We start from the raw sequence: 18,252 nt of genomic DNA, 5'->3' as shown, positions 1-18,252 counted from the left end.
ATTATCAAATGGCCGGGAAAAAAAAAGATTCAGGAAAAATTATCTCATCCTTCTTGAGTTTTTATGTTATTTTATTACACTTATCAGCGGAAATTTTGTTTCAGTTTGACGGCTTCCTTTTGATATTAAATGAGAAATAATTTTCCACAATGAAAAAAACCCAGTTTTTACAAAGCGAGCAACTGAAATCAGGCAACGTTGAGTCTCTGCCGACATAATTTTTTTTCACGACGATTTTCCCGACGTCCCGTCCCGCAAGACATTTTCGACCTATTAACAAGTTGAAAATAGTTATCCGGGTTTTCGCGATTGCCCAGTGCTCAGTAATATAAATAACAACGAACCATCTTCAGAAATGTTTTCTGTTACCTTGAGGTCTTTGGGAAGGCAGGTGCATCAACAAAATGTAAGTATATTTCCCCCCCATTCTAGTCTTGTGATTGGAATCATGAATTAGAAATGAGAAATGTTTCCATATGTTGGATGTTGAATACAAATCTTTCAGTTGGTATTAATAAGATTCTTTATATTTTTAAATTTGCTGCCTTTGTGGATTGGGTTGTGTGAGTTCAGGTGATTGAATTTAGGCGAGCTGGTTCATGGACTGCTAATGCAGTCACAGATTTTTTCGATTATTCAGTGGTACCTCCACCATCCTTTTTTAACCAATTTCGCATAAAGTTTATGAGGTATTAATTTAATCATTTTTCTCTGTATTCAGAAATCCCTTGCTCCACTCTTCACCTATTCCAAAAATGGGCTAAACACTGAGGCATCATTTGATACCAAGGTTGTATTTAACAGTTTTCATTTTATTGCCATTTCTAATCATCTTTTATCCACAGCCTTTCAAGCTGCACAAATTGGAAGAGGGTCCATCGACATCTGTGACCCTTTCACGACAAGATGCGCTCAAGTACTACAAAGACATGCAAATGATCCGCAGGATGGAAACGGCTGCCGGCAACTTGTACAAGGAGAAAATCATTCGAGGATTTTGTCACCTTTATTCTGGACAAGTTTGTTTCCATTTCTTTCATTTTCTTAGTACAAAATACTCAATAAAATTTATTTTATTATCACAGGAAGCTTGCTGTGTCGGTATGAGGGCCTCGATGAGGTCGTACGATGCCGTAATCACGGCCTACCGAGCCCACGGCTGGACTTACATGATGGGCGTAGATCCTGTCGGAGTCCTTGCCGAGCTGACCGGTCGTAACACTGGTTGCCAGCGAGGCAAAGGTGGTTCTATGCACATGTACATCAAGAATTTTTACGGTGGCAACGGAATCGTTGGCGCCCAGCAACCTTTGGGTGCCGGAGTCGCATTGGCTCTCAAGTACCAAGGTAAAATCGCCTATCTCATTTCACATTGAACTTAATTTTAAATGAATAACCTTCCCCAACTCAAAAAACAATAGGAACTGATGGTGTTTGCCTGACCCTGTACGGCGATGGTGCTGCTAATCAAGGTCAGTTGTACGAGGCCATGAACATTGCCCAGTTGTGGAAATTGCCCGTTATCTTTATCTGCGAAAACAACGGATACGGCATGGGTACTTCGGTGGATCGCGCTTCGGCCAGCACGAATTACTACACTCGCGGTGACTACGTCCCAGGCATTTGGGTGTGTTAAATTCTCACCATCCCCAATAGCTTTTCCGAGTAATTGACCGTTTCCCGACATTTTTTCAGGTGGACGGTATGGACGTTCTGGCTGTTCGTGAGGCAACTCGTTTCGCCATCGACCATTGCGCTACTGGCAAAGGTCCCATGGTGATGGAAGTGGTGACGTATCGCTACTCTGGTCACTCCATGTCCGATCCTGGCACATCCTACCGTTCCCGTGATGAGATTCAAGAAGTCCGACAGACTCGTGATCCCATCACTGGTTTCCGCGAGCGTCTGCTCGCCACCAGCTTGGCAACAGCCGAAGAGCTCAAGGTTTGAAATTTCCATTTCAAACTTTAAACCATCACCTGGATATTGACATTTTTTAAATTTTAGGATATCGACCAAGAGGTTCGCCAGGTGATTGAAGACGCCGTCAAACGAGCCAAGGCAGACAAGGAAATTGGCCTAGAAGAATTGACGGCCGACATTTCGTGCAATCCTATCGACACCCGAGTCCGTGGTGTCACGGCGTTCGATACGCTAACGCACAGACGTCTGGGCCCGGCTGTCAACAACCACTAAGTTCCTCTTCTTTTACTCTCTCTCTCCTTAATTCCTTCCTTTAGGGAAAGAAGTAAAAAAACAACAAGAGACCAACAGCAGCTCTGTGGTTCGTGGACATAGTTGTTAGTAAACACGGAATGTTAATATCTTGTAAATCTGTCACAGCTTTGATTGTATCTAACCTTTCAAACAAGACAAGACACACGTCTTGAATCAAACAATAAAAGATCTGACCCTAGGTCAATACATTAGTGAATTGAAACAAACAAACAAAAATGTTTTTTTTATCAAATATTTTTTTGAGTGATTGATTGAAAGCTCTTGACAAGTGAGTGGCGTGTGGTTTAAGGGGAACCGGAAATTATTTTTATTTTTTTTCTCGGCCATCACATGTGAAGAGTTTTATTTATTTTAAATTCCTTAGTGGTAGTCATCATGCCAAGCCTAGCCCCTTTTATATTCCTTTTAGGTGACGACCAACTGGTGCGGTACGTCATGTTGTGTTGGAAGAGGGAGGAAACTTTGCTCCCGTGTTTGTGCACGGCTTTCTGTTTGAACTTTTGCCTCCGGGGTAGCTGATGCCTAGCAGGCGCCTTAATAGATCTAGGGGAAAACGGCGGATTCCGTGCAACACACGCATCAGCAAACTGTGACGCAAAGTCTATTGGAACAAACTTGACGGGGTGTGTCCTCCTCTCTTTATTATGTGGACTCGAACCATCCTAAAAAAGAGAAAGAAAAAACGAACCAAATCCGAGTGGCCCATCAACTCGAGGGGGAAATGAAAGTGCCCAGAGTAACTACGCAATTTTACATTTGGCAGTCAAAAAGGGGATTATTATTATTATTATGGCAAAACTTCCTATATCCCAACATTGCGTCGGAGAAAGTCATTCGAAATCTACCGTTAAATGAAATGGCGAGTTACGATATATCTTGGTTGTATTTCAATTTCCGATTGTTGCATTTGAAAGATTTCTTTTTTGTAAAATAATTGAAACTATTTAGGGGTTAAAAACGAAACAACGGCCGCATCACGTGCTGGGTGGCTGATAATAGTTAACACAGTTGACCGAGGAAATAAATAAGTGACGCAATGTATCAAAAGGGCGTAGTGTAGTATATAGTTTTGCCTGATTATCACCAAATGCGAGAAGAGATAATAAATGTTTGTCATAAAAAATAAGCTTCAGAGAGTCTCATAAAAATTGATAACACCAACCGAGTTAATAAAAAAGAATAAAGCCTAGAGATAATTCGTCTTGTTGGGAAAGCTCTCTGTGTGATCTCGTAAACTTGACGAATGGGAATTCAAGTTAAAAAAAAGAAACCCCCTCCTTATTAACTGTACGTTACGTAACGTTGCGCTACGTGAGTATCCATGGATGTAACGATAAGCAATAAACATTGTAAGAGCGTATAGTCCCATAAATTGGTGTTGGAAATAGGAAATGACATTTCCTGGTAACAGGGGGAAACTCTTTCGTTATTTAGGCCTCAAATTATAACAACCAAAATTGATTATTCGTGTATGCCTATATCAGGTCGACGCAATCAACAAATAGCTCTAATCTTTATTATTTGCTCCTCGGATAAAACAACATTAAAAGCTTGGCGATAACGTCAGTAATATCCGGTTATTAACATTTTAACACGAACAAGAAAATCATTTTTTCAGGTTTTGATAGAAAAAAAAGTTGTCCATCTGCTTTGGCAACGGAAAATGAGTTTGAAGCGATACTAATTGATGTAAATGTTCACTTATTTATGGATCGTAATATGTTACCAATGAACTGTATTGCTTATGTGGTGGGCGACTGGTTAAACACGAGTTGGCTACGGTTGTTCTGTTCGCACACGGATAGACTTATCTTTAGTTTGTATTAGTTAACCACCGTTGTCTTTCAAGGTTCTTGGTTGATATTCTGAGTGCTATTACTCAGTAAATTTACAACATATTGCCATATTCAGGAAACATGAATTAGATCCCTGACCAACTTGATTCCTGATCTTGATTGCTGTCGCTCAGAGAGTGCAAGCAAACAACATCAGTGGCAAGATAATACTATCAGTGGCATAGGGATGATCATACAGGGCTGAATAATGACGCTATATTAATATTAAACCGAAATTAAAGTTCATTATGAGTGATGAGGAGCGACCAAGTTGTACTGGTCTCGACACGTTACTCGCTACAGCTCCGTTGCCGTATGTTCACATCTCCCAGTCAGAATTCAAATGAATATCATTACATCATACGCAGAAAAACATAGCTCGTTAAAATTAATCTCAACTGCGATGAATAACTAAAGCCAAACGAGAAAATTCAGGAGAAAAATACTGCTTTTTTCGAAATCTAGTCAGAATTTCGGTTCCCTGAGTATTATAGGACAATTACCCTGCAATTGTCAATGATTTTTTTATATAAATGTATATTGTCTATCCAGTTTTTTTTAATTTGCTGTCAACTTAAATAAATAAATTAAAAAATTATGATAGTGAACTGCGTTGTAATCAATTGAATGGACTTGAAAACAAAAGTGCGACGCAAAATTCAATTAACTTTTATCTAACGCTATGTGTGTAAGCCCCACGATTTTATCATCGTCGTCTCAGACTCAGTTTGACATAAAATTACCTATACTCCTAACAATTAAGAACTCTATGCCCCCCATTTAGCCAATAATCAATTAAAAGCTCTAAAAATAGATCATCTAAATTCGCTCGATCATAAGTTGGCGTGCAACCCGAGATATTATACAGTTCACAACATCTACGGTTTAACCCGATTCGTGTTGGCGTTCATTTTCGCCACACCAAATAAAAAACTTGTCTGGAAAAACAAAAAAACTCGATTGTGTATGTACAGTGGCGACGTTTGGACATTGTCCTACTACTATACACGGATGATTGCTTTCCGTTCGATATACGATTATAAACAATACCTTTACACGAAACTCGTCCCGTTTTCCGGAGGGCTAGTCGTGCGCCTGACAACTTGTCATTACGTATTCCCTTTCACTTCCACCTAGACACACACACACTGTCTTTTATATGGTGGATACACTTTTGGAACCCACGGTACGGATATATAGACATTCGTCATTCCCATGACGGGAGTCCGATAGAAAAAAAACAAAAGAAAAGAAGAGGGGCTTTTGTTTCAGTCGAGTTTCCCCTTTCGGACCTTATGGAGACTCTGCTCTATATACCAGCAAAGGAATAACATTATAAACCCGCGCGCCCTGGATCGATATGTAACCGTCGGTATAAATAGCCATCAAAAAAATTTACAAAGCGAAAATAATAATCCCCTTCTTTGTCGACTGGACGCAAGAAGGGGATCGAATTTGATTGAACTAAAATATTCCAACAGAAGAATGAATTAATAATTAATTATTGCGCGAATCGAGTATAATCATATCGATCCCGCACAATGTGTGTAGATCCCACATAGCGTTAGAATAATAACAGATGTTAAAATAAGAATCATAGTCATCACGGTAATGGTAAAAGTAGCCCTAGTATACGATTGTCGTGCAGAACTCTTGATGGACGCGTTTGCGTGCCCGGCTATATACCCAGCAGCAGCAGCTCACATATATAGGGGTGGAGTGTTCCGTGCGTGCAGACGACACTCTCGTTTTTCTTTTTTCAAGGATAAAATGGAAAATCCGAGTGCACCTTGGCTACAGCGCTCGCGGGAGTCCCATCACAGCTGAGGGGGTTATACCGACGATGTCATTTCAATAAAAAAATAAAACCATTTTCTTTACCTTTATAACACAGTGTGTCTTTTTTTGTTTTCTGACTGCTGCTGACAGGGAGCTCAACTGGAACGAACAAAATCGTGCGGTTGCGCACTAACGTCCCGTCCCGCAACACCCTAACCCGAGACGGATCGGTCATGTCGTGCCCAGGTGGAAAACCAAGGAGTATATCGATCAAGCGTTCCCCACTTTTTGGGGATAGTTTCTTCTTTTTCCTTTTTTTGACCATCTAGACTGTGGCACCCACCACCACTCGCAGTCGCATGTCTTGAACGGGTGACCCAAGAACGCTGGACTTGTTTGTGTTGGCCTGTCCAGTTTTGGACTTTCTTGGTGTAGTGGGTGGTGGTATATCTTTTTATACATAAGAAGATGTTTGACCGAAGCGGTGGTCAGTCTTTGACGATGCGCCAGGCCGGCCAGCAGCAGCGCGAGTATCAGCAGGAATCAGGGTCGAGTCGTTCCAGTAGCGGCAGCGATGGAAGGAGCGGCCGACGTGGCCAACCTCATCAAATTCGTTCGGCTAGGCAATCCAGCAGTGCCACCGTTGTGCCAGCCTTCACCATCCGCTCAGCATCCCAGGGACGTGTTCAACCGCCCAAAAGAGTCAACGTCTTCGCCGAACGGCCCAGTCCGTCGTTGGCATTCCGCCGGATTTACCAACGCGGCGATCTGCCCGTCTGCATCGTTCACGAAAGTCGACTCTACCGACTGGGATGGAAGGTATTATAATAAAACCTGTATTATTAGTTACCAATGCAATTCAACTGGTTATCAGTACAACTTTTGTAGACAAATAAAAAACGACCTTGTCCAGCAGAAAGTCATAGAGGATATGAAAGGACGTCTGATACGATTATCGGATGCAGACGATTTTTTGTTTGTTGTTTTCGTGCGTCCGTGATTTTCGTTTGCGGGAGAAAAAACTGGATCACTATTAAAAGAATTACAAGTTGTCGTGATGAAGTCGTCCCTACTCTCTTTCTATAATATCGAACGACGTGTGTGTTGTATTTATACATTCGAGGTCGACATTTGAGACTGGCAGCAGCGGCACGAAATGTCGTCCGTGCACACATCACGATCGTGTCTGCTGGCCATCACTGAAGAAAAGAGGAGAAACCTGCTTTTTGGGGGGCTTCGTGCAAAGCCGTGCGTTGACCGTTCAATCAAATCGCCATTGGCTATTGTTTGCAACGGCGAAATAGAGAACATAAGGCTTGTCGCTCGTCATTTAGTTTCTACTCCGTCAAATTCGTTTTTTCCCCTTATTCCGGTTGAGATTAGCAACTCGTCGAGGGTGGTCACGCATTCATTTGTCACACGCCAACTTTGTTTGTCGTTCAAAATAAAAATGTGTTTGGAATTTTGATTCGAAATAGGTGGAATTGGATACACTAGACTACGAACATTACCTGCCGCTTTTCCTTGACGGCCTGTGCGAGACTCAGCATCCGCACGAATTCCTGGCGCGCAAAGGAGCTGAAGATCTCATCACCAGAGCTCCGGATCGAGTCACTCCGCTCCTGCCCGTCATCATCCCACCGCTGAGACGTATGCGTGGATGCTAATAAAATTAAAGTTGAAACTTTTTTATTCCATCAATTTGTGGATTAGGAGCTCTAAACACTCGCAATCCTCGTGTCATCTGCTCGACATTGAAAATTATCCAATTGATCGCCACCTGTTCCAAAGAGTCTGGTCGTGCATTCCTACCTTACTACAAATCTCTGTTGCCCATTCTCAACTTGTTTAAATCCGTTAATCGTAAGATATCATAATCTTGATCAGTTTTAATTACAGAAATAAAATTTGTATTTTTGTTAAAATCACAGTCAATCAAGGGGATGGCATCGATTATTCTCAGCAAAAGAATTCCAATCTGGGCGATCTAATCCAAGAGACTCTGGAAATGTTGGAAAAGAGTGGAGGATCCGCCGCCTTTGTCCTAATCAAGAACATGGTTCCCACTTACGAGTCCTGCGTCTGGAAATGAATGTGAATTCACATTAACAACATTTTTTGTTTTTCTCTACATTTTTCGCAACTTTATCGGATTTCTCCAGAAAAATTTTCAAACCCTAAATCAATATGTATGTATTGACAGACCAAAGAAAAATGTAAGCCACGATCCCGATTGAGTTAAAAATATACAGTTTAATGGATACAGGTACTAAGGTATTAATCACTATTTTAGATCCGTATGATGTGTATATGTATAAGTAGCTGTTAATATGGTATGATCTAGTTACGTAGTAGCTATAGGAGTATATCACTGAGATAGAATAACATTTTAAAAAACTAAACAAAACATAATAATAATTTCTTTTCTTCTGCTTCTTTCTTTTTTTAACTTTGTTGATATTTTTTTCTGGTTTAGAGAAATGTAAAGAGCCGCCAGTGACATTTAGTTGTCCGCTGTGCATGATCAGGTGTACTTGACACCGTGAATGTCCAGCGTGTGTTGCTTGTACTCGGCGGATGAATGGAGGTTGAAAATGGCAGTGCAGAAACAGCAACAAAGGCAGCCGTTCGGTTCAGAATGAGTCGTTTTGACGTGGTACCGGAGGACGGAAATATTGTGACAATCCTCGCCACAGTGCGGGCAAAAAGGTACTCGGGCATTTCGGGGGCGTTCACCTAAAGGCGATATGAATTTCTCTATTTAAATAATCAGAAAGTTTGATGAGAAAAAAAAGAAAGGATGTTGTTACCTCGACACTGGGATTGATACGGTCTAGGTGTGGGATCCGCTCGGGGTGGAGGAACTCGTTCTTGAACAGGTTCTTGGCGGGAATGGGTCGACTCGGTTCTCTCAAGTTCTTCGTTGGCTATGGAATTCGGCGGAGTCATGTCGGTCATGACCAAATGTTCCGTTTTTCTTTCTTCCGGCATTTCCGTTTTGAAACAACCTTCCGGAAGTTCCACCATTTTTCGTTTCTTGAGGCCTACATCCGATGGATTGCTGCTACTACTGGAGGCGTTGCTGGCGAAATTCGAAATAGCCAGGCTTAAATCGAGGCTGGGTAAAGAAGCGGATGTGGTAACGGTCGTGGTAACTGGTGTGATTGAGGGAGTCGAAGGATACACAGAGAGAAGAGGGGGTGGAGTAACCCTTTTGCTGGACAGGGGTTTCTGTAGAGCTGCTGCTAGAAATTGGGTTTCTTGCAGGCTGGTGTCATTTTTATTGCTATCTGTTTTTCTGCTCAATGATGATGTGCATTCTGGTCCTAGCCCTTTAACCTAAATTGCAAAAAAGATGGGAAAACATGTTAAAATCCATGGTAACAAAATTAGAAATAATGCTTTACGAATATACCTGTAAGGTTTCTGCAGTCTTGAGAAAGGAGGGTAGCTGAGCATCACAAAGGGAAACCTCCCCTGAATAGATGAATGTCAATAATGCATCAATATCTTGGTAGTTTAAACCACTAAGAACAATGGCTACATTGGGTGAAGATATCTCCTTGAATATCTGCCTGAAATAATTGCTGGTGGCTGACAAAACAACTCTGTGGGCCTGCGTGATGAAAAAATGAATGAGTTTTCAAATGAAAATGTGCAAACATCAAGTCCAATAGCTCACCAAAAATCTGTGACCCTCGCAGAATAAACTGGTGTCTACAAGATCACCATTGTTTCGAAGAGCTTCAAGAGATGATGAAACTGTGACTGGAAAATTATTCCAACGAATTTTCAGCTGCGGCGAGCTATCCATTTGGCCGTAATGGACGTTTTTATATGAAATATTCCGTTTCTAGGAAATTGCTCAACAGGTGAACGAAGCGGCGTAGTCACCAAAAGTAGAATGTTAATGTAATCAAACAATGACGTAAAAACGGTGTGAACGATGCACCACGACAAATTCAAATGTTTTTAAAGACAGAAAAGAGATTGACTTCAAATCTTATTTGTGATAATTTCGTTTCAAGTATTTTAGGTCTCACAGCCGCTCGCCGTTTTGTTGTGATTCGTCTGATATAAAAAAATTACAAAGTGACATCTTGACATGACATCCGATTCTCAATGTGGCGACTTGGCAACATCTGAAAAACGGTTGGAACATTCGAATAACATTTCGTTTTTTGCGATACCTTCTTTTGTTTCATCTGATAAGCCAATGGATTCAGTCGAGTCAGAGTTGCTGAAAAATTTGGAGAATCTCTTTGGATTTCATTAGTAAGTGCAAATTACGATATTTTTTAAATTGTTGCCACGAAATTCAAAAAGAAACTGACATTTCATGTTGAAAGTAAAGGGAAAAAATACCAGGACCTCAGTACTCAAGATTTTATAGACGTTTACAAGATTTTCTTCCGAATTTACGATACAGCGTGGCTTTTGAGTGATGGCAAACCTCAAAGCGTTCTCTTAAAACAAATTATAAGGTTTCTCGTTATTTTTATCTATGTTTTTTCTGTTTCCCTGGAAATGAAGTTTGGCTTGTCAGTTTTTTACAGCGTATGGAACTTGGCCACTTGATTCTTAAAGGTGAAGATTTGCTCGATTGCAAGAAAAACTGCCGACTCCTTGGTGCAATTGTTTCAAAATTGGAAAGTAGACATAACGGGACACAAAATATCCAAGCTGCTGTTCGAAAAGTAAAACTAAAGAAAATGTAGAAATAGCTTTTAAATAAGAAGAACAACTTTTGTGATATTTGCTGAAACATTGTTTTGAATAACTTTATCTTTATTTCCACAGATCAGATTATTGAAACCTAAAACTGCTTCTGAGAAAAATCTGCACAAACAAACTTCATCTGCTTCCAGTGGAGAAGAAGAGCCCGTAAAGCCAGAGCTAGTTGTTCCTCACAAAGGGAGAGAGTTGCCGAGAACACCTCCTAGTAGACCTGGATCTGATGCTGGTGCCTCTGAATTCGTTAAACCAAAGCTTCCTCCGTCTCCATTGGCTGCTCATCAGATTCCATTTTATAAACCAGCCAAAATAGGTAACAACAAAATTCTCAAAGAACAATAATAAAAACAGTCATTAATAAACATGTTCGCCATTGCAGTATCCACAAAGAAGGGTTTTCGTCCAATTCTTCCCACCAAAGAGATACCGCGAACACCGTTGAAAAGCCCTAGTGTTCCAACACCAGTTGACACTTGTTTTCCAGGCCATAATTTGACAGTCGATTTTTCATCGGCGCGTCTCACATCTTCCAACACTTCCACGCCTTACGATCATCACAAATCCCGAAATCAGTCTTCATCTGGCGAAGGCGACGCCACTTTTGTAATTCCCTCAAAACGAGGTGCAATGGTAAACTGCGGGAAAGTTGACGAAATGAATTCTGAAAGTGACGAAGACGTGTTTGAGAACAGTAATGAAACGGAGGGCACTTACGTGAAAGAGACGAAACCGGGAAAACCTGCAAGCGTGATTGATGAGAGCACATGGGTATTAGGGGAAACAAACAAATCAGAAACTGAAAAAGTGGCCCCAACAGAAATGTTGCCTGGACTTCACAGTACTTTCGCCCTTCCCAAGAAGAATGCTGGAAAATCTCAAAAAGTTAACAAAGGAAAAACCTCTCCAGAAGTTGAGGATGATGTAAAAACTGCTCCTGTGGAGAAGAAGACGCCAGAAACGGTTGAAACTAATGGTGATGTCATTGACACTGTCGTTGCAAAGGGGAAAAAGGGAAGAGGAAAGAAGCCTGGCAAAAAGGAAGTTGTCGAAGAAAATCATCTGAACGGAGTCGAAACTGAAACCCCAGTTGCAGAAGTCGAATCTGAAGAATCATCCCCGGTTGTCGAAACCAATATGAAAAAAGGACGAGGAAAGAAAGCTGCTGCTGTGAAGAAAGGCGCTGTTGAGGAAATACCTATCAGTACTGGACCTGAAGTTCCAGAAACCGAGGTGAAGAAGGGACGAAACAAGAAACCAAGCAAGAAGGAAACTATCGAAGAAAATCAAGAAGAACAAGTCGTCGAAAAACATCTTCCAGCTGAAGTAGAAGCTGCAGTTGCAGCTCCAGTTGCTGAAACCAAGGAGAAAAGAGGACGTGGAAAGAAAGCTCAACCACCAGTAGCAAAATCTGAAGAAATGAGTTCATCACCCGAAGTTAATCCTGAACCAGTTGAGGAAACTGCACAAGAAAAGGCTGTCAAGGTGGTTGCAGAGCCTAAATCAAAGCCTGGACCAAAATCTAAAACAGGGCCTAAATCCAAAATGGAAACTAAACCAACTGAAGCGGAATCTGAAACTGCTCAGGTTGTTGAACCAGAAGTTGTGGAAAAGAAAGGGCGAGGGAAAAGGGGTAACCAAGTGCCCGATACAGCGCCTCCAACCGCCACAGAAGTGGATACTGATCAACCCGAAGTCCAAGCTCCGCTAGTCGTTGCTGCAGCAACTGAAGTTTCTCCAGCTCCTGAAGTCAAGAAAGGACGTGGAAAAGTAAAGGCCACAGTCGAAGAAGTCCAAGAACCAAAGGAATCAGAAAATCTAGTCACAAACGAACCAGACACTAAAGAGAAACGGAGCCGAGGCAGACAAGCTTCATCGAAAGACGGAACCGAAAAAGCTGCCAAGGCCAGTGAGGAGCCGCTACCTAATGACGAGACTGAATCTCCTCTTCCCGCATCTCCTGTAGCTGAAACTAAAGAAAAGCAAGGCAGAGGACGACAGGCCAAGGCGCAAGCTGAAGCTCCTGTCGAAGAAACGACCGAAGCTGCAGAAGTTGTTCCAGCCAAAAGAGGGCGTGGGAAGAAGGCAGCCGCTCCAGCTGCGTCCAAGGCTGACGCCGAGGAGGAAGCAGTTGAAGAGGTTAAGGAGACTAAACCTAAAGGAAAGAAAGGAGCCGCTGCTGCCAAGAAACATGTTGAAGAAGAAGAGAAACCTGCAGTCCCAGAAGAACCAGTTGCGTCCAAGGTTGACGCCGAGGAGGAAGCAGTTGAAGAGGTGAAAGAGGCTAAAGCGAAGGGAAAGAAAGGAGCTGCTGCTGCCAAGAAACATGTTGAAGAAGAAGAGAAACCTGCAGTTCCAGAAGAACCAGCTGCTCCTGTTAAAACTGTGGTGGAATCGCCGGAAACTTCGAAAGCTGTTCCAGCCAAGAGAGGTCGCGGAAAGAAGGCAACCCCACTGGCCAAGGAGGCTGATGAATCGGATGAAGAAGCCGAGGCTGTTGAAGAGGTTAAGGAGACTAAACCCAAAGGAAAGAAAGGAGCCGCTGCTGCCAAGAAACAGGTTGAAGAAGAAGAGAAACCTGCAATTCCAGAAGAACCAGCTGCTCCTGTTAAAACTGTGGTGGAAACGCCGGAAACTCTGAAAGCTGTTCCAGCCAAGAGAGGTCGCGGAAAGAAGGCAACCCCACTGGCCAAGGTGGCTGATGAATCGGATGAAGAAGCCGAGGCAGTTGAAGAGGTTAAAGAGACTAAAGCCAAAGGAAAGAAAGGACCTGCGGCGAAGAAACAGGCTGAGGAAAAAGTTGCTGCCGTTCCGGAAGCAACAACGGAAAAAACCCAGAAAACTACCAAAAGAGGAAAAGCTGCTGTTGCTACTCCGGATGAATCAGAGGCGAGTCCACCCAAGAAACCAAAAGGAGCACCGCTCGAAACGGAAGGTGTTAGGAAGTCTTCAAGAACCCAAGTGGTCAAGACTTATGCAGATGAATCTTCAGAGTCACTTGATCAGCCCGCTTCCAAGAAACGTGGCGGAAGGAAGAAGGCAGCAGCCAACGCCATTAATGCAGTCGCTGAAGAGGCCGAGGATAACAAGAAGAAGCCAACCAAAAAAAAGGCAGCCTCCGAGTCTCCTGAACCTAAACCGGAGCCACCCAAAGTCGAGAAAGTTGCCGCTAATAAACGAGGTACCAAACGTGAACAACTGGAAGAGGCTGAAGCTGCTATTCCGCCGGCAGCTGAAGAGAAGAAACGAGGAGCCAAGAAAGATGTCAAAGCACCGGAACTTCCCCTGCGAGTCGTCAATGGACTAGAAGAAGATAGTGAAACAAATCCGTCGAAGCGGAGTAAAACTTCCGAGGATGCCGAAGCTGCTGCGGAAGAGCCGGAGAAAAAGGCTGGCCGAGGACGTAAAAAGAAGGAAGAACCGCAACCTGTCGAGACTGAAAACAAGTCCCCAGACGACGGGAAGAAGAGAGGCAAGCGCGGCGGAAAAGAGGAAATTGCTGAGGTTGAAAAGAAGAAACCCGTCGGTCGAAAGAAGGCGGCAGCTGCTGCTGCTGTTGCTGTTGTCCAGGAGGAAGAACCAGAGGCTGTGGCATCACCGGTCCAGACGAAACAACGTGGCAAACGTGGTGCAGCCCAGGTAAACTTGAATTACGATTTTATTTTGTTGTTTTTCATTATGAAGCTAAAGAAATTTTGTTAATGTCGTCACAGGCTGCTGATTTTGTCACCGTAATCTCTGGCCAGAATTCGACGGATCCTTCGCCTAAGGGTTCTCCCGTAGTGAAAGTGCGTCGTTTGAAATTGGTGGAAGAGAAGCAAGCTCAAGCTGAATCCGACGAAGAAGAAGTTACTGTACCTGTTGCTGCTACCAAGCGCACTTATACCCGCCGCAACAAATGAACAAGTTTTCGAATTATTCCTTTAATTACGTGTTTAATAACCTAGCTGGGTGATTGATTATAACCTTCTCTCTATTGTCATTCATCTAAACGTTTTTCGCCTTTCCATTTAATTTTTGTGCTTTTAAGTTGCCTTTCAGTTCGTTGCTCCAGCTGTTCATTACCGTAATAAACATTCGGATCCGTTATGAATCAAATCGGATGTTTATTGATGAATGTGTGAAGAATGGATGGCATCTAAATAACCAAATAGTTTCTAAATATGGCGACCGAGACTGAACAATCAGAGATAGGGAGTACTACGGTCATTAAGATAAATTAATATGTTCATATTTTAATTTAGTTACTTGAATGGTAATCCTGTGTATTGATTGGATAGATTGGTTTCCCTAATACCGAGTTGACATGGTATGTTTTACAGCTCTATTCTAACAGTTAAGAGAGTAAGTAATTTTAAAGTAAACAACCTTAATCTTAATTTGATTTTCAACAGATAAGAAACAGTCTAAAAAAGAATCCATAGTTAATCTAAAATTGTTTCAAGGGTATTGGATCAGACTGTATAGTCGTAGAGCTAGCCATTTGGAACACATTGACGTAATGAAGAACACTTGAGCTTCACTTGAGCTTCACTTGACGGTTAACGGTTATTGCTTTCATGTAACATATGTTACATATACAAGACAGCTGATCTTAAAGGGAAAAGGCATTTTTAAATTTTTGAAATCCCGCCAATAGCGGCAACTCGCCGTCACTGAAAACGAATCCACTTTTGTTATCCTTACTAGTTGCAATATGGTCAGTTTTGGTCACGTGACGTGACTGTAAGTATAATGACGGAGAAAGACCTATGGTACCACCACAAGGCACAAACTGGCACTCATATCTAACCGAACTTCCGAGAGGCGTTATTCCAGTTTCCATTTTATACCAACTCAAATGTCTTTTAGTGCGTTTAAACGTTAACCGATTTTCCTAGGGTGAAATAGTGACTGTAGGCTACGTGACTATTGTGTAAAAGTGTAAATGGAATGTTGAAACGAGCGTTTGGATACTCTGTTGTTGTGTTTTCCATCAGTGCGTTTACGATCTATTGTGCTTCTTACCTCTCAGTATCTCGACAGAGTTTTCATCGAAAGTTTTTGAGCAAAGTAAGAATCAAATTTTAATCGAGTTTTAGAAATTTTACATCAATTAAAGTCGTCTTTTTATTTGTAGGCCTCTCGACTAGATGATGCCAATCTCCTTGCCATTAATAAAAGTAGTGACATCGCACAAATGCAACATGATACTTGTAAAGCGATTCGACCTTTGAGTCACAGACGCAAGACATTACTTTTATGGACGCCCGTCTCCTTCACATGGAGTATCCGGTGGTCTTTGAAAAACTGCCCCGCGGTCAAAGGTTGCCGATTAATTAGCGATCGGCGCCTTTTGAACGAGAGTGACGCAGTCATATTCCACTTCCGAAATGGGTCATTTGATCGCCTGCCGACATGTCGCCGGCCTGATCAACGTTACGTTTATTTGAATTTCGAATCTGCCATTCGTAGTAGAAGTAGTTATCCTTGGGGAAAGTTACCTCGACACTTTTTCAATTTGACGGCCACTTATAGATCCGACTCTGATTTCGTTGGATTAGCCTTTGGTGGGTTTCAATTTGAACCCAAGGAAAAATTGACGATCCAAAGAAAGGCCTTCGACTGGACAAATTATTATGGGATCAATATAACATCCAAGACGAAAACAGCCGCCTGGTTCGCGAGCAACTGTAAAACGTCAATCAACCGAGAAGGATACGTCCGTGAACTTCAGAAATACATTCCAGTCGATGTCTTTGGCAGATGTTTGAAAAATCCCAAGACCTGTCCCAGAAAAAAGCAAAAGGAGTGTGACGACATGTTGAAACGAGAGTACCTCTTCTACCTGAGCTTTGAAAATTCCTTTTGTCCAGATTACGTCACTGAAAAATTTTACAGGGCCTTTGAAACAGGAACCGTTCCAGTTGTGTTTGGCGGAGCCAACTATTCCTTGTTTGCACCGGCACACTCCTACATTAACGCCAGGGATTTCAAGACACCCAAACTGTTGGCCGAATATTTAATCCAACTCAGTCGGAACTTGGATCTTTATTCCCGCTACTTTGACTGGAAAGGGAAATTCAACTTGCGAAAGAGTTCCGGATGGGCTTGTAAATTATGCGAAATGCTCCATACGGATCTCAGAGTGACGGCTGCTAAAAGTTACGAGGATATTGGGGAATGGTTTTTCGATAAAAATACCTGTGAAAATTATCAATGGTCAAATGGGACCAGTTGAATGTTTGGGATTCCTTGTTCTGTGCGTTTCTCTTTGCGTTCATAAGAAAAGTTTCGAAAAGAAAATTCCCTTTCGGCGGCTGCAGAAATCCCGCTAAGAGAAATCCGCTGATGGTTCCGTGAAATTTATTTCATTTTTTTTTTTTTTTTTAGATTTCATTCATTTAAAATGGATGCAGTGAAAACAATTAGCCTACTACAAATAAAAAAGATGTCTTTTTGTGTAATTGATGTGTTATCTCAATCTGCTACTACAGAGCAAACCGAAGAAAAGGATTTAAAAACCCATGTTATTTTAAAATTTTTTATTCAAGTCGTAAATGATCAAATTTTTCGGGGTTATCAAGTATTTGATCCCTCACTCGATTGCAATCTTCCCGTGTCGGAAATATCAAGGAGAACCTAAGTGGTTTGCCATGCGGAATCCACTAATTGGTCAGTGAGAAATCAGAAGATTGCACCTTGCTGGTCAGCCTGACACTGTCGTAACTGTCGTAAGGGAGGACTTTCACTTGATTGAGCTCGATTTCTTGACTGAGGTGCTGGCTGAGGTGTTCCAGCACTTTATTTATGACTTCTTCATTCGAAATAAAAAAATTTACGTAGAGATGAGGTACCGTTTTGTTGTGAATAATAGCGACATTCTTGTGCTGTAGGACAGTGATCGGCGAGTAGTAAAAGATTTTCTTTTTGTTTTTAGTTATTTGACTGTCGTAAATGTTGATACAGAAGGACTCGTGCTGCACGGAAGAAATTTTAGTCGGCGCCGGCTTATCCGTTGAGGCGGTGCGAGTATCAATTGAGGTTGGGACAATTGCCATGACAACAAAATCCCCATCTGTAATTACCATTTGAAATTTTCCAATTCCAGGATGATTTGTCCAATAATAGTTTTGAATACATTTACAATTATGTGTTTTATACCAATATTTACTTCCTTTGAAATAGAACGCCGATTTTTTACCGGTGTGATTCGGGCATTCGGCGAAGAGCAGCTGAAGATATGACGGTATGGATTCAAGGTGAAATCTGTTGCCATGAAAATTTCGTGATGCGATGGGCGCAACCGCCAGAATTCTTTTATCGTGCAGAATCAATTCACGGTCACTCCCCAGCGCCTGAGGAAATGACATCTCCCCGCATCCCCTAACCGCGCCTACGGCCTACCTACCCACTGATCAAACCACCACGCATCTCCAGAGGATGGCCTGTACCGGAAGATTAACGTACAAGCTGACAAAAAAATTAACCATTAGTCCACAACAAAATTCTCATGGCTTTAAAATATTAGTACGAAAAAAATGTTGCCCTTCTCTTTTATTCTACGTTAATACTGTATTTATTCTTTTATTTTAGTTATTTTTTTTGTTCTGGATACTCAAGATTTGCCAAAATTCGTTACTAAACGTGGAATCAAGTTTCCCATCTTTGGTGTGTGTAAGAATAAGAA

At 41.9% G+C, this 18,252-nt stretch overlaps 6 protein-coding genes and 1 pseudogene across 6 annotated transcripts in view; 4 read left to right on the top strand and 3 right to left on the bottom strand.

The window, feature by feature from the left end:
* Nucleotides 1-18,252, bottom strand: part of LOC124336054 — a 570,649-nt pseudogene that overhangs the window by 182,698 nt on the left and 369,699 nt on the right.
* Nucleotides 1-18,252, bottom strand: part of LOC124336181 — a 455,543-nt gene that overhangs the window by 403,912 nt on the left and 33,379 nt on the right. The gene's annotated exons all lie outside the window — the stretch shown is intronic.
* On the top strand, nucleotides 199-2,448 carry LOC124336270 (probable pyruvate dehydrogenase E1 component subunit alpha, mitochondrial). The gene is made up of 7 exons (XM_046790008.1): nucleotides 199-406; nucleotides 722-790; nucleotides 846-1,019; nucleotides 1,086-1,347; nucleotides 1,422-1,627; nucleotides 1,696-1,944; nucleotides 2,008-2,448. The coding sequence occupies exons 1-7, from the start codon at nucleotides 356-358 to the stop codon at nucleotides 2,194-2,196; spliced, it is 1,200 nt and encodes a 399-aa protein (XP_046645964.1). The 5' UTR covers nucleotides 199-355; the 3' UTR covers nucleotides 2,197-2,448.
* LOC124336394 (parkin coregulated gene protein homolog) lies at nucleotides 6,012-8,281 on the top strand. The gene is made up of 4 exons (XM_046790185.1): nucleotides 6,012-6,671; nucleotides 7,331-7,502; nucleotides 7,566-7,715; nucleotides 7,784-8,281. The coding sequence occupies exons 1-4, from the start codon at nucleotides 6,321-6,323 to the stop codon at nucleotides 7,942-7,944; spliced, it is 834 nt and encodes a 277-aa protein (XP_046646141.1). The 5' UTR covers nucleotides 6,012-6,320; the 3' UTR covers nucleotides 7,945-8,281.
* Nucleotides 8,030-9,917, bottom strand: LOC124336302 (protein bric-a-brac 1-like). The gene is made up of 4 exons (XM_046790054.1): nucleotides 9,535-9,917; nucleotides 9,268-9,468; nucleotides 8,663-9,191; nucleotides 8,030-8,588 (listed from the first exon to the last, which is right to left on the bottom strand). The coding sequence occupies exons 1-4, from the start codon at nucleotides 9,664-9,666 to the stop codon at nucleotides 8,377-8,379; spliced, it is 1,074 nt and encodes a 357-aa protein (XP_046646010.1). The 5' UTR covers nucleotides 9,667-9,917; the 3' UTR covers nucleotides 8,030-8,376.
* LOC124336026 (nucleolar protein dao-5-like) lies at nucleotides 9,979-14,681 on the top strand. The gene is made up of 6 exons (XM_046789596.1): nucleotides 9,979-10,127; nucleotides 10,202-10,336; nucleotides 10,399-10,549; nucleotides 10,653-10,899; nucleotides 10,966-14,222; nucleotides 14,297-14,681. The coding sequence occupies exons 1-6, from the start codon at nucleotides 10,069-10,071 to the stop codon at nucleotides 14,483-14,485; spliced, it is 4,038 nt and encodes a 1,345-aa protein (XP_046645552.1). The 5' UTR covers nucleotides 9,979-10,068; the 3' UTR covers nucleotides 14,486-14,681.
* Nucleotides 14,797-17,729, top strand: LOC124336264 (4-galactosyl-N-acetylglucosaminide 3-alpha-L-fucosyltransferase 9-like). Its single transcript, XM_046790002.1, has 2 exons — nucleotides 14,797-15,635; nucleotides 15,703-17,729. Exons 1-2 carry the CDS (start codon nucleotides 15,516-15,518, stop codon nucleotides 16,801-16,803), a joined length of 1,221 nt encoding a protein of 406 aa, XP_046645958.1. The 5' UTR covers nucleotides 14,797-15,515; the 3' UTR covers nucleotides 16,804-17,729.

The sequence above is a fragment of the Daphnia pulicaria genome, chromosome 4 (assembly GCF_021234035.1).
Source record: "Daphnia pulicaria isolate SC F1-1A chromosome 4, SC_F0-13Bv2, whole genome shotgun sequence".
In the NCBI taxonomy this organism is placed as follows: Eukaryota; Metazoa; Arthropoda; class Branchiopoda; order Diplostraca; family Daphniidae; genus Daphnia; species Daphnia pulicaria.
This window is presented reverse-complemented; position numbering and strand designations above follow the sequence as displayed.